General features: G+C 58.9%; 1 protein-coding gene across 6 annotated transcripts; it reads right to left on the reverse strand.

Moving 5' to 3' along the window:
* Positions 1–800: 800 nt before the first annotated feature.
* On the reverse strand, positions 801–13,815 carry LOC138816113 (arylsulfatase L-like). 6 transcript variants are annotated; one of them, XM_070005657.1, is made up of 11 exons: positions 12,788–12,895; positions 10,705–10,751; positions 9,943–10,107; positions 8,256–8,377; positions 7,123–7,245; positions 6,190–6,616; positions 5,088–5,224; positions 4,128–4,262; positions 3,875–4,037; positions 2,768–2,889; positions 801–2,140 (listed from the first exon to the last, which is right to left on the reverse strand). In XM_070005657.1, exons 1-11 carry the CDS (start codon positions 12,812–12,814, stop codon positions 1,794–1,796), a joined length of 1,815 nt encoding a protein of 604 aa, XP_069861758.1. In that variant the 5' UTR covers positions 12,815–12,895; the 3' UTR covers positions 801–1,793. The 6 variants fall into 6 exon arrangements, with proteins under 6 accessions (XP_069861758.1, XP_069861759.1, XP_069861761.1 ...); XM_070005658.1 differs by lacking the exon at positions 12,788–12,895 and adding an exon at positions 11,000–11,084; XM_070005660.1 differs by lacking the exon at positions 8,256–8,377 and having other exon boundaries at positions 6,190–6,310; positions 12,788–13,815.
* Between the last annotated feature and the right edge of the window lie 1,242 nt (positions 13,816–15,057).

Genomic DNA, 15,057 nt, shown 5'->3' on the forward strand with positions numbered 1-15,057 from the left:
CAATCAGCAGCGAGTTGGATTTGGGAGGACCAATGACAAGTGAATTAGGAAAGTGAGGACGGGGCTTTCATGGAATAGGCCAATCAGTTGTGAATCTAGGTGGTGGGACGTCCTGGAGGAGGGCGAGACCAAGCCTGTATCCTAGCAACCCACTGGAAATGGTCTGAAATGGAAGGCGGGACTAGTCCAATACCCTAGCAACCACCGGAAATGGCCTGAAATGGAAGGCGGGACTAGTCCAATACCCTAGCAACCACCAGAAATGACCTGAAATGGAAGGTGGGACCAGCCCTGTATTCTAGCAACGACCGGAAATGGTCTGAAATGGAAGGCGGGACCAGTCCTATACCCTAGCAATGACCAGAAGTGGCCTGAAATGGAAAGTGGGCCTAGTCCTATACCTTAGCAATGACCAGAAATGACCTGAAATGGAAGGTGGGACTAGTCTTATACCCTAGCAATGACCGGAAGTGGCCTGAAATGGAAGGCGGGACCAGTCCTATACCCTATGAACGACCTGAAGTGGCCTGAAATGGAAGGTGGGAGTAGTCCTATACCCTAGCAATGACCGGAAATGACCTGAAATGGAAGGTGGGACTAGTCCTATACCCTAGCAACGACCAGAAGTGGCCTGAAATGGAAGGTGGGACCAGTCCTATACACTAGCAACGACCAGAAATGGCCTCAAATGGAAGGCGGGACCAGCTCTGTATCCTAGCATCAACCAGAAATGACCTGAAATGGAAGGCAGGACCAGTGCCCGGCCTCTGACCCCCGTGACCCCTAACCCTGCCGTGTGGTGTGGTGCTCACGAGGTTTTATTGTGTGAGAAGTTAGAGGACATAGGCCCGGATGTGACAGGGCCCCGGATGGGAGGCTGGGGAAAGGCCCCGGATGGGAGGCCCAAGGTGGAGGTCCAGGAGGAGAGGCTCAGGATGTGAGAGTCCCCGGATGTGGGAATCCCTGGGTCTGAGAATCCCCAGATGTGAGAGTCTCTGAATGTGAAAATCCCCAGATGTGGGAATCCCCGGATGTAAGACTTCCCCAGATGTGAGAATCCCCGCATGTGAGAGTCTCTGGATGTAAAAGTTCCTGGATGTGACAATCCCCGGATGTAGGAATCTCTAGATGTGGGAATCCCCGGATGTAAGAATCTCCGGCTGTGGGAATACCCAGACGTGAGAATCCCTGGATGCGAGAATCCCCAGATGTGAGAATCCCCGGATGTGAGAATCCCCGGATGTGAGAGTCTCTGGATGTAAGATTTCCCCGGATGTGGGAATTCCCTGGTCTGAGAATCCCCGGATGTAGGAATGCCTGGATATGAGAATCCCCAGATGTGGGAATCTCTGGATGTGAGAATCTCTGGATGTGAGAATTTCCAGATGTGAGAATCCCCGGATGTGAGAATCTCTGGATGTGAGAGTCTGTATGTAGGAATCCCCGGATGTGAGAGTCTCTGGATGTGAGAATCCCCGGATGTAAAAGTCTCCGGGTGTGAGAATCTCTGGTTGTGAGAATCCCCGGGTGTAAAAAGTCCCCGGATGTGGGATTCCCCGGATGTGTGAATTCATCCCCGGGAATCCCCAGATGTGTCACCAGAAGTGAGAATCCCCGGATGTGAGAATCCCTGGATGTAGGAATCCCCGGATGTGAGAGTCTGTATGTGGGAATCCCCAGATGTGGGAATCTCTGTATTTGAGTATACCCGGATGTGAGTCCCCGGATGTGAGAGGCGCAGGCCAGGATCTGCCGTAGCCCCGGGCAGTTGGGGGTTGGGGGTCGGGTCGGGGTCAGAGGTCGGGGATCAGGCGGTCGCAGGCGCAGAGCAGTCCGGGCGCGCAGCAGGGCTGCAGGTGCGGGCTCCAGGTGTTGTGTGCAGGGGCGAGGGGCGGGGCCGCGCGGGGGCGGCGCGTGCGCAGCATCCGGGCCACCGCGGCCTCCACGCGCCTGCGTGTTGCCATCGGGCCCCGCAGCGGGCGGGTCTCCCCTGGGTCCGCAGTCAGGTCAAAGAGCAGTGGCCGCCGGTGGCGGGTCATGCGCCGCCCGGAGCAGGCGCAGGCAGGGAAACCGAGGCAGGCGCCTGAGCCCGGCGGGTCGAAGCGCGGAGTGGCGAAGTGCAGCTTCCACACCGTGCGGCCTGCGGTGGGTGGGGGGGAAAGGAGTAACATCCTGGGCCTCACATCCGGGGATTCCCATCCGGGAATTCACATCCAGGACATCACATCGGGGGATTCACATCAGGGCATTCACACACAAGACCTTACATTCGGGGATTCCCATCCAGGACCTCACATCTGGGTATTCACATCCGGGGATTCCCATCTAGGACCTCACATCCAGGGAATCACATCCTGGACCTCACATCCGGGGATTCACATGCGGTACTTCACATCCGGGGATTCACATGCGGGACCTCACATCTGGGACCTCACATCCAGGGATTCCCATCTGGGACCTCACATCCAGGGCCTCACATCTGGGGATTCCCATCTGAGGCCTCACATCCGGGGCCTCACATCCAGGGATTCTCATCCAGTACCTCACATCTAGAGCCTCACATCCAGGAATTCCCATCAGGGACTTCACATCCGGGACCTTACATCAGGGGATTCCCATCTCATGCCTTCCATCCAGGTCCTCACATCCCGGGATTCCCACATCCGGGGATTCCCACATCCACCCCAGGCCTTGCATCCGGGTCTCTGCGTGCATGCATGCAGCTCCCTCTCCCACCCCGGGGCCCGGCGGAGGTCGAGGCACTCACTTGGGCGGTCGAACCAGCGCACGGCATGCAGCCGGGCCTCGCAGTAGTGCAGCAGGAAGTCGTGGCCTGTGGCCTGCGCCGTCCCCAGCAGCGCGGGCATCAGGTCCCGGCCGTCCACCTCCCTGCAGGACCCGGATGTGTAGGCTTCTGAGCACTCAGAGACCCAGATGTCCAGGCCAGAGCCCCCAGAGACCCAGATGTGCAGGCCAGAGATCCCAGAGACCTGGATGTCAAGGCTTGAGCATTTAGAGACCCAGATCTGCAGGCTTCTGAGCCCTCAGAGACCTGGATGTTCAGGCTTCTGAGGCCTTCAAGACCCGGATGTCCAGGCTCCTGAACACTCAGAGACCCAGATGTGCAGGCTTCAGAGTGCTCAGAGGCCCGGATGTGCAGGACAGAGATCCCAAAGACCCGGATGTCCAGGTTTCTGAGCCCCCAGAGACCCGGATGTGCAGGTCTAAGACCCAGGCCTCTGGTCTTATAGACCTGGATGTGCAGGCCTGAGGCCTCAGAGACCCGGATATCCAAGCTTCTGAGTGCTCAGAGACCCGGATGTCCATGCTTCTGAGCCCCCAGAGACCCGGATGTGCAGGCCTGAGATCCCAGAGACCTGGATGTGCAGGCTTCTGAGCCCTCAGAGACCCAGATGTGCAGTCCTGAGCCCTCAGAGACCCGGATGTCCAGGCCTGAGACCTGGACCTAGGTACTCAGAGACCTGGATGTGCAGCCCTGATGCCTTAGAGACGCGGATATGAAGGCCTGAGTCCTCAGAGACCCAGATGTCCAGGCTTCTGAGTGCTCAGAGGCCCGGATTTGCAGGCCTGAGCCCTTAGTTACCCAGATGTAAAGGCTTCTGAGCCCCCAGAGACCCGGATGTCAAGGCCTGAGCCCCGGGTTCTGGGTCTCAGAGACCCGGATGTGCAGGCTCCTGAGCCCCCAGACACCCGGATGTGCAGGTCTGAGCCCTCAGAGACCCAGATGTGCAGGCTTCTGAGCCCCCAGAGACCCGAATGAGCAGGCCTCAGCCTCCCCCCTTGGGATCCCCGAGGCCCCGGATGACCCCCCTTCCCCCCCACCCCGTGGGGACCCAGGCCAGCGAACTCCTACCTGTCCGCCGGAACCCAGCCCCCGGCCAGGCGCACCACAGTGGGGAACAGGTCCATGAGGCTGGTGGGCTCAGGCACCAGGCGCCCTGCGGGCAGCATCCCGGGCCAGCGCACCAGCCCAGGGACCCGGATGCCGCCCTCCCAGCCGCCCATGCCTTTGCCACCTGCAAGGGGAGGGGCGAAGGGCAAAGGTCAAGGGGCGGGGGCGGGCCGCGTGGGAGGCCCCGCCCGCCCTGCCTCAGTTTCCCCCTCGCCTCGGTGCACGCCGTTGGAACCCCCGAGGCGGGCGCCCCCAGCCCGGGCCTCCAGCGAGGCACCGTGGTCCGACGTGAAGTAGACAAGGGTGCGGCGCCCTAGCCCTGTGCCGTCCAGCGCCGCCAGCAGTTGCCCTGCGGGGGGGGGAATGGGTCCGTGCCTCAGTTTACCCCCAGCGTCCACTGTGCCTCGTTTTACCCCCAACATGCACCGTGCCTCAGTTTACCCAACAGGCACCATGCCTCAGTTTACCCCCAACACTCACTGGGCCTCAGTTTACTCCCAACATGCACCGTGCCTCAGTTTACCCCCAATATGCACTGTGCCTCAGTTTACCCAAATGCACTTTGCCTCAGTTTACCCAAGTGCACCGTGCCTAAGTTTACCCAAATGCACCGTGCTTCAGTTTACCCCGACCCGCTGACCACGTCCCCGTGCCTCAGTTTACCCCCATCCCGGTGCCTCAGTTTACTCAACCCACTCACCTCGTCCCCGTGCCTCAGTTTACCCAACATGCACCATGCCTCAGTTTACCCCAAAACCCAGTGACTCAGTTTACCCAACATGCACCGTGCCTCAGCTTACCCCTATACGCAGGCCTCAGTTTACCCACATCCACAGTACCTCAGTTTACCCAAATGCACCGTGCATGAGTTCACCCTGAACATGCACCATGCTTCAGTTTACCCAACATGCACCGTGCCTCAGTTTACCCCCAACATGCCCAGTGACTCAGTTTACCCAAGTGCACCGTGCCTCAGTTTACCCCAACCCATTGACCCCACTCCCATGCCTCAGTTTCCCCCATCCCGCTCACCCCATCTCCGTGCCTCAGTTTCCCCCAACCCACTCACCCCACCCCCGTGCCTCAGTTTCCCCATCCTGCTCACCCCACCCCCGTGCCTCAGTTTCCCTCATCCCAAGCACCGTGCCTCAGTTCCCTCCCTCCCCACACTCACCCACCATCCAGTCGAGCTCCTCCACGTTGTCGCCGTAGGCGCCGTGCGCGCTGCGGCCCCGGAAGGCGGGTGAGGTGACCAGCGGGACGTGGACGTGGAGGAAGGAGACGAGGAGGAGGAAGGGGCGGGCCTGGTGCCTGCGGACCCACGTCAGAACCCGCCCCCATCATCAATAACCTCACCGATAACCGACCTGATCAGGTATTGCCAATAATCGATCAGATGATTGATAATCGATCCTGATCTGATCAGATAATACCAATAATCGATGGTGATGTGATCAATAATACCAATAATCAATAGTGATCTGATCGAAAATACCAATAATCGATCGTGATCTGATCAGTTATTACCAATAATCCAACAGATCTGATCAGTTATTACCAATAATCAAACATCATCTGATCGATATGACCAATAATAGAACATGAGCTGATCAGATATTACTAATAATCGAACAGGATCTGATCAATAATACCAATATTCGATCGTGGTGTGATCGATAATACCAATAATCGAACATCATCTGATCGATAATACCAATAATCGAACATGAGCTGATCAGTTATTACCAATAATCGATCATGATCTGATCACTACTACCAAAAATCGATCGTGGTCTGATCTGAAGTCTACCAGATGTCTCTACAGATCTACTAGATGGAACATCCAGGGACCTGAGGTCTACCAGATGTCTATAGAGATCCATTGATGGAACATCCGGGGATTTGAGGTTGACAGTTGACTATAGAGATCTACTGGATGTACATCTGGGCACCTGAGGTCTACCAGTTGACTATAGAGATGTAGTAGATGTACATCCGGAGATCTGAGGTCTACCAGATGTCTATAGAGATCTATTGATGGAACATCTGGGGATTTGAGATTGACCGGTTGACTATAGAGATCTACTGGATGTACATCCGGGGATCTGAGGTCTACCAGATGCCTATAGAGATCTCCTAGTGGAACATTCGGGGATTTGAGGTTGACAGTTGACTATAGAGATCTGCTGGATGTACATCTGGGGATCTAAGGTCTACCAGTTTACTATAGAGATCTAGTAGATGGCATCTGTCCCCCTCCCCGCCCCCAGGCTGACCTGTGGATGAAGGCCTCAGCCTCCCGCAAGAAGAGCCCCGCGCTGGCCTCGAACCTCAGAGGCTGCTGGACGACCTGGTGATCCCTCATCAGGAAGCAGTCGGCGTGGACGATGAAGACACCTAAGAGGCGGGAGGTGCAGGCCAGGAGCAAGGCCCCACATCCGGGGCCCAGCACCCAGGGCACCCAGCGCAGGCCCAGCAGGCCCGTGAGCTTCCCAGCGGCCAGGCAGAGCAGGGAAAGCAGCAGCAGCTGCGCCCCCAGGTCCAGGGGCCCTTGCAGACGCGCTCGCTTCTCCGAGGGCTCCACTTGTAGGCAGTCCCCCATCAGGGTGAAGGGGACCCCAAAGAAGGAGTCGAACCCGTGGTTCAAGGGGTGGTGGCAGTGGTCAGTGGGGGACTCACAGTTGAGGCCCAGGTGCCATTTGCCTGGAGGGGAAGAGATGGATGGATGAGTGAATGGATGGGTGGATGGGTGGATGGATGGGTGGATGGATGGGTGGGTGGATGGATGGGTGGATGGATGGATGGATGGATGGATGGATGGGTGGGTGGGTGTATGTATGTATGTATGGATGGATGGATGGGTGGATGGATGAATGGATGGGTGGATGGGTGGGTGGATGGATGGGTGGATGGATGGATGCACAGTGGATGGATGGATGGGTGGATGGGTGGATGGATGGATGGATGGATGGGTGGGTGGATGGATGGATGGATGAATGGATGGGTGGATGGATGGGTGGGTGGGTGTATGTATGTATGTATGGATGGATGGATGGGTGGATGGATGAATGGATGGGTGGATGGGTGGGTGGATGGATGGATGGATGGATGGATGGATGGATGGATGGATGGATGGGTGGATGGATGGATGGGTGGATGGATGGGGGATGGGTGGATGGATGGATGGGTGGATCCGATTTGTCTCTTACCTATGAGGCCGGTGGCATATCCCTGCTCCTGCAGGATCTTGGCAAAGGTGATCTCGGAGGTGGGCAGCCCGCCAGACACGGCCGCCCACTGCAGCACGCGCGCCCCGTTGGTGGTCACCATGCCTTCCAAGAGAGAGAAGAAGGACCCTAGGTCAGTGATGATGGCATCCTGAGTCAGGAGGGGGCATCTAGCACCTTCAGGGGGAAGGCCTGCTGTGTCTGGGATAGCCTGGGACCTGCCCACCCGGGGTGGAAAGGACCCCAGCCCTGGGAGCCCCCGGGGGAAACCAATATGGCGTAACTTCCGGTTTCCTGGCAGTTCAGGGGAGAAGTCCCAGAGTCTCAGGGATTTGAACCTGAGATCCTCAGAGTAGTCCTCCCCTCCCTCTGGTGGACCTCAGTGCCCTAGATGTTGGGCCTCAGTTCCCTGGATGTTGGACCTCAGGTCCCCGGATGTTGGATGTTAGTATCCCGGATGTTGGCCCTCAGATCCCCGGATGATGGAGTTCAGTGCCCTGTATGGTGGATATCAGGACCCCAGATGTTGGACTTCAGTTACCCGGATGTTGTAGCTCAGTTCCCTGGATGTTGGATCTTACTACCCCGGATATTGGAGCTCAGGTTCAGGTATGTTGGCCCTCAGATCCTCAGATGTTGGAGCTCAGTTCCCCGGATGTTGGGGCTCAGGTTCCTGGATTTTGGATCTTAGTACCCCAGATGGTGGATGTCAGGTCCTCGGATGTTGGAGTTCAGTTCCCAGAATGTTAGGCTTCAGATCCCCGATGTTGGATCTTAGTACAATGGATGTTAGAGATAAGGTTCCCGGATGTTAGAGTTCAGTGCCCCAGATGTTGGTGCTCAGATCCCCAGATGTTGGATCTTAGTAATCCGGATGTTAGAGATGAAGCCCCTGGATGTTAGAGCTCAGTGCCCCGGATGTTGGTGCTCAGTTCCCCGGATGTTGGGCTTTAGATCCCCGGATGTTGGGTTTCAGATCCCCAGATGTTGGATATCAGGTCCACGGATGTTGGATCTTAGTACCCCGGATGTTGGCTCTCAGATCCCCGGATGTCCCGCCCCCCGTCTCCCCCCCACCTCCCCCTCCGTTCCCCGGATGTCCCCCCCATACCGACCCAGGCGCACAGGGTAGCGTCCCGTCAGGAAGGCCGCGCGGCTTGGGCTGCAGACGGACGCTGCTGCCAGGTGCTGGGTCAGCCGCACGCCATCCCGGGCCAGGCCATCCAGGTGCGGGGTGCTGTGGGGGGAGAGGGAAACTGAGTCACAGCCAAGAACATACGGGGACCTGGGTCTAACATCCGGGGATCTAATGCCCAACATCCCAGGAGCTAAACTCCAACATCCGGGGCCCTGAGATCCCACATCCGGGGATCTAAGATCCAACATCCGGGGACCTGAGATCCCACATCTGGGGTACTAAGATCCAACATCTGGGGACCTGAGGTCCAACATCTGGAGACCTGGCATCCAACATCTGGGAACCTGAGGGCCAACATCCGGGGATCTAAGATCCAACATCTGGGGCCCTGAGATCCCACATCCAGGGTATTAAGATCTATATCTGTGGACTGGGCTCCTACATCCGGGGATCTAAGGCCCAACATCCGGGGACCTGAGGGCCAACCTCCGGGTATCTGATCTCCAACATCCGGGGACCTGATCTTCAACATCCAGGGAACTGAGATCTAACATCCTGGGAATTGAACTCCAACATCTGGGGACCTAACATCCAACATCCAGGGACCTGAGGTCCACTAGATGTCTATACAGTTCTCCTGGTGGAACATCCGGGGAACTGAGCTCAAATATCCGGGGTACTAACATGTAACATCCGGGGACCTGATCTCCAACATCCGGGGACCTGATCTCCAACATCCGGGGACCTGATCTCTAACATCCGAGGACCTGACATCTAACATCCGGGGTACTAACATCTAACATCCAGGGACCTGATCTCCAACATCCGGAGCACTAACATCTAACATCCGGGAACCAGATTTCCCACATCCGGGGCATTAAGGTCTAACATCCGTGGACCTGTCCTCCAACATCCGGGGCACTAACATCCCACATCCGGGGATCTGATATCCAACATCCGGGGTACTAATATCTAACATCCGGGGACCTGATATCCAACATCCGGGACACTAAGATCTAACATCCAGGCACCTGGGCTCCTACATCCGGAGGAATAAGATCCAACATCCGGAGTCTGAGCTACAACATCTGGTGTCCTAATATCTAACATCCGGGGACCTGAGCTCCCACATTCGGGGCACTAACCTCCAACATCTGGGGACCTGAACTCCTACATCCGGAGCACTGAAGTCTAATATCTGGGGACATGATCTCCCACATCCGGGGTACTAAGATTTAACATCCCGGGACCTGATATCCAACATCCGGGGCACTAAGATCCAACATCTGGGGACCTAGTCTCCAACATCCGGGGTACTAACATCCAACATCCGGGGTACTAACATCCAACATCCGGGGAACCTGATTTCCCACATCGGGGGTATTAAGATTTAACATCCGGGGACCTGATATCCAACATCCGGGGACCTGGTCTCAAATCCGGGGTACTAACATGTAACATCCGGGGACCTGATATCCAACATCCGGGGCACTAAGATCCAACATCCGGGGATTTGATATCCAACATCCACAATACTAACATCCAACATCCGGGGAACTGAGTTACTAGATGTCTATACAGTTCTCCTGGTGGAACATCCAGGGATCTGAGCTCCCACATCTGGGTAACTAAGGCCCCACATCCGGGCCTCCCCCTCTGCTCACCGCAGGCTGCGGTTCCCGAAGCTGCCCAGGTCGCCCAGGCCCAGGTCGTCGGCCAAGAGCAGCAGGAAGTTGGGGCGCGAGGGGGCGATGCCTGCGCAGGGGCCAGGAGGGAGGAGGAGGAGGAGGAGGAAGGCGAGGGGTGGGGCTGCACAGCCGCTGTGCGACCTGAGGAGGAGAGAGAGGAGGAGGAGGGGTGGATGGGTGGATGGATGGGAGGATGGATGGATGGATAGGTGTATGGGTGGATGGATGGATGGATGGATGGGTGAATGGATGGGTGGATGGATGGATGGATGGATGGGTGGATGGATGGATGGATGGATGGATGGATGGATGGATGGGTGAATGGATGGGTGGATGGATGGATGGTTGGATGGATGAGTGGATGGGTGGATGGATGGATGGGTGGATGGGTGGATGGGTGGATGGATGGGTGGGTGGGTGTATGGATGGATGGATGCGTGAATGGATGGGTGGGTGGATGGATGGATGGATGGGTGGGTGGATGGATGGATGGATGGATGAATACGTGGATGGATGGATCGGTGGATGAATAGGGGGATGGATGGATGGGGATATGGATGGATTGATGGATGGGTGGGTGAATGGATGGATGGATGGATGGATGGATGGGTGGGTGGATGGATGTTTGGGTGGATGGATGGATGGAGGGTGGATGGGTGGTTGGATGGGTGGATGGATGGATGGGTGGATGGGAAGAGGGATGGAAGGACGCCCCCTCCCTCCAGGCCCTCTCCTGACCAACATGGCGTCCAGGATCGCGTCCTTCCCATGATGCTCCCCGTTTCCTGGAAGAGAAGGCCAGAAGCAGGAAGTGGGGAAGAGCTGAGGAACATCCGGCCACCCCAGGGCCAGGCTGCTGTTGTCCCCACCAGTACATCAGCCCCTCACCTCGTCTTTCCAGGCCTGTGGCGGGGCCCTGCAGCCCCCACCCCGAGGCATGGTGGGACATGCGGGGGGGCTCCAAAAAGCAATCGAAGCCCCCCCACCCCGGGTCCCCACACCTCTCCCCATGTTCCCCAGAGGACGAACTCACATCCACAGTTCTCTGCCATCAGTGCCTGGGCCTGCTGCTCTCCCTGCCAGCCAGGAAGCTCGCAGGACTCAAATGTCCACGTCACTCCAGCAGCCAGAACTCCACAACCCCCCTCCTAAATAAAAGTCCCCTTGTTCCTTGGAAAGCACCACATCTCCCCCTCCAAAATAAAAGTCCCCTTTGTTCCCTAGAAAGGAACAGGATTGGTGCTGAAGGGGAAGGAGGGGAAGGAAGGAAAAAGCCCGGAGTTGCTGGGCTGGGCGCCAAGAAATTGCCAGACCTGTCAGAGGCAGGAGGAAGGGGAGAAGGGTAACCTCGAGAACTACATGGAGGGCTGCAATAAGAGTCAGGACCGTCAGGGAGCGTGGCCTGTGCCCAGGGGGCGTGGTCTGCGCTCAGTAGGGTGTGGCCAGAGCTCAGGAGGGCGTGGCCTGGGCTGGGGAGGAAGTGAGGGACTCAGGAGGGCGTGGCCTGTGCTGGGAATGTAGTGAGGGTCCCAGAAGGGCGTGGCCTGTGCTAGGAGCGGAAATGAGGGCGTGGCCTGTGCTGGGCGGAATTGAGGGTCTCAGGAGGGCGTGGTCTGTGCTCAGGAGGGCGTGGTCTGTGCTGGGGAGGAAATGAAGGTCTCAGGAGGGCGTTGCCTGTGCTGGGATGGAAGTGAGGGACTCAGGAGGGCGTGGCCTCAGCTGGAGCTAAACTGAGGGTCTCAGGAGGGAGTGGTCTGCAATGAGGCGGAAGTGAGGGTCTCAGGAGGGTGTGGCCTGCAACAAGGAGGAAGTGAGGGACCTATGTGGGCGTGGCCTGCGCTGGGGCGGAAGTGAGGGTCTCAGGAGGGCGTGGCCTGTGTTGGGAAGGAAGTGAAGGTCTCAGGAGGGCGTGGCCTGTGCTGGGAATGTAGTGAGGGCCCCAGGAGGGTGTGGCCTGCGCTAGGAGCGGAATTGAGAGTGTGGCCTGTGCTGGGCGGAAATGAGGGTCTCAGGAGGTCCTGGCCTGTGCTGGGGCAGAAGTGAGGGTTTCAGGAGGGCGTGGCCTGCGCTGGGGTGGAAGTGAGGAAGAATTCCATCCAGAAGCAGCACGGCTGCTTTATTGCCTCCGAGTCTGGGAAAGGACCCCAACGGCCCAAAGCGCAGCTGGAGCCCGGGGCCAAGGTGTGGAGCGCCCGCTCCGCCCACATCCAGGTTCCACCTCTCACATCTGGGTCTCAACCCCTCACATCCGGGTCCAAACCCCTCACATCCAGGTCCAAACCCCTCACATCCAGGTCCTGGCGCCTGCCAGTGGACCTGGAGATAAGTGACATCCTGGTACTCGCCTCCACGTCTGGCTTCCCGGACCTGGAGATCCCTAACATCTGGGTACTCACCACACATCCAGGTTCACGGACCTGGAGGTCCCTAACATCTGGGTACTCACCCCACATCCAGGTTCATGGACCTGGAGGTCCCTAACATCCGAGTACCCAGCCCACATCCAGGTTGACGGACCTGGAGTCCCTAAGATCCGAGTACCCAGCCCACATCCGGGTTCACGGACCTGGAGGTCCCTAACATTTGGGTAGTTCTCATTCCACATGTCGGTCTTGGACCCTCAGTGTATGTGGAGGGACCTGACATCCGGGATCCCCACGTCACATCCGGGTCCTAGACCCTGTCAGTGGAAGGAGAGGAGCGTGACATCCGGGACTCCACATGCCACAGCCAGGCCTGTGCGTGTGATATCCGGGTCGCGCCCAGCACACATCCGGGTCCCTGCCACAGTCCACATCCGGGTTAATGGACGTGGACTTACATAACGTCCGGGTTCCCCATGCAACATCCGGGTCCTGGCCCCTCAGTGGACCTGGAGATAGGTGACATCCGGGTCCCCCAGTCCACATCCGGGTCCTGGCCCCTCAGTGGACCTAAGATAAGTGACATCCGGGTCCCTGACGCCACATCCAGGTGAGTGGACATGGAGGAGGGTGACATCCGGGTCCCCCAGTCCACATCCGGGTCCTAGCCCTTCAGTGGACCTGGAGATAAGTGACATCTGGGTTCCCCAGGCCACATCTGGGTCAGTGAACACGAATGAGGGTGACATCCGGGTCCCTCCCAGTCCACATCTGGGTACTGGCCCCTCAGTGGACATGAAGGAAGGTGACATCCGGGTCCCTCCTCGTCCACATCCGGGTCTTGACCCATCAGTGCATCTGGAGGAAAGTGACATCCGGTTCCTCCATGCCACATCCGGGTCAGTGGACATGGAAGAAAGTGACATCCGGGTCCCTTCTAGTCCACATCCGGGTCCTGGCCCCTCAGTCAGTGGACCCGGAGATAGGTGACATCCGGTCTTTCCCAGTCCACATCTGGGTCCCTCCCAGTCCACATCCGGGTCCTAGCCTCTCCATGGCCTCTGGTCGGACCGCAGCTTCTGTACAACACGCACAGGTTTGGAGCCCCACATCCGGGCATCTTCCGGCTGGGGTGCAGGAGTCTTGCTGGAGCTGGATATCAGGGTCTCACGCGATTTCCCGGCAACTGAACCCAGCGGCCTAGAGGCAGGAATGAAGCCCCACATCCGGGTCTTCTTGGTCTGTTGCCTGGCAACCAAACGCAGAGGCCTAGACGCTGCAGTGGAGCCCAAAGTCCTGGTATCTTTACTTGGTTGCCCGGCAACCGAACGCCGCGGCCTAGTGGCAGGAATGAAGGCTCACATCCGGGTCTCCTCAGTCCGTCGCCCTGCCATGGCACCCAGCGGCCTAGTGGCGGGAATGAAGCTGAACATCCTGGTCTCCGGCGCGCGGGGGGCGTGTCCGGGCGGCGCCCCGGGGCGGGCGCGGCAGACGTAGGCGCCGCGGTCGCGCTCGGAGGCGGCGCGCACCTCCAGGCTGCCGTCAGCGCCCAGCGTGAAGCGGCCTCGCCTCTGCGGCCCACGAAGCACCAGCCCGCCGGGCAGGTGCCAGGACACCGGAAGCATGGAGGTGGGGCAGCGCAGCCGGAAGCTGCCACTCAGCGCCACACGCAGCGCCGCTCCTGACGCCGCCCCAGGGGGCGGAGTCAGCACCTCAGAGGGTGGAGTCGGCGCGTCAGAGGGCGGACTCAGTGCCCAAGATGGCAGGGCAGGCGCGTGATGGGGCGGAGCTGGCGCACCAGTGGGCGGAGCCAACGCCTCAGAGGGCGCAGTCAGCGCCCAATATGGCGGGGCAGGTGTGTGACGGGGCGGAGCTGGCGCACCAGGGGGCGGAGTCAACGCCTCAGAGGATGGAGCCAAAGCCGCAGGGGGCAGAGCCCGCGCCCACCATGGTCGCAGCCGCACCCACATCCGGGCTTCGCCTGCCGGGTTGCGCGCAACACACACCACGGCGTAGCTGCCACCGCTGCGCAGCGCACGCACATCCGGGATTTCCAACGTCCCCTGCGCATCCACGCTGATCCCTCCCCCAGTGCGACTGCCATACGGGACTGGAAGTACCAGCCCCCCTGGAAGTTCCCACAGCAGGTGGGGCTCGGGGACGCCATCCGCCTGGCAGCACACGCGCAGACGCACCATGGGGGAGACCCGGATGTCGTCGTTCACGTCGTCATGGACGTCAGGCGTGACCCGGATGCGCGGCGCCCGCAGCTGCACGTGTAGGCGCACGGTGGCGCGCCGGCCCCGCCCCGCCACGCACGTGAACGTGCCTGCGTCGGCCCGCCGTGCCCCCCCGCAGGCGCAGACGCCCGTCTGGCAGCACCCGGATGTGGGCGTCCTCCGGGCCGGAAGTGATGGCCACAGACTGCGAGGCCGGCGTCAGCCAGGTCACTGCGCGCGACCCCTGGGTCACGGGGCACGTGAGGGTCACAGGGGCGCCGTAGGGGACGGAGAGCTCGGGGGGTAGCGGGGCGGAAGCGGAAGTGGGAGATGAAGAGGAAGCAGGAAGTGAAGCAGGAAGAAAAGAGGAAGCAGGAAGTGAAGAGGAACCAGGAAGTGAAGAGGAACCAGGAAGTGAAGAGGAAGAGGAAACAGGAAATGAAGAGGAAACAGGAAATGAAGAAGGAAGAGACTGAGAGGAAGAGGAAGAAGGAAAGGAAGAGGAAGAA

This window comes from Dipodomys merriami, unplaced genomic scaffold (genome assembly GCF_024711535.1).
Source record: "Dipodomys merriami isolate MVZ:Mamm:240054 unplaced genomic scaffold, mDipMer1.0.p SCAF_686, whole genome shotgun sequence".
NCBI classification, from domain to species: Eukaryota; Metazoa; Chordata; class Mammalia; order Rodentia; family Heteromyidae; genus Dipodomys; species Dipodomys merriami.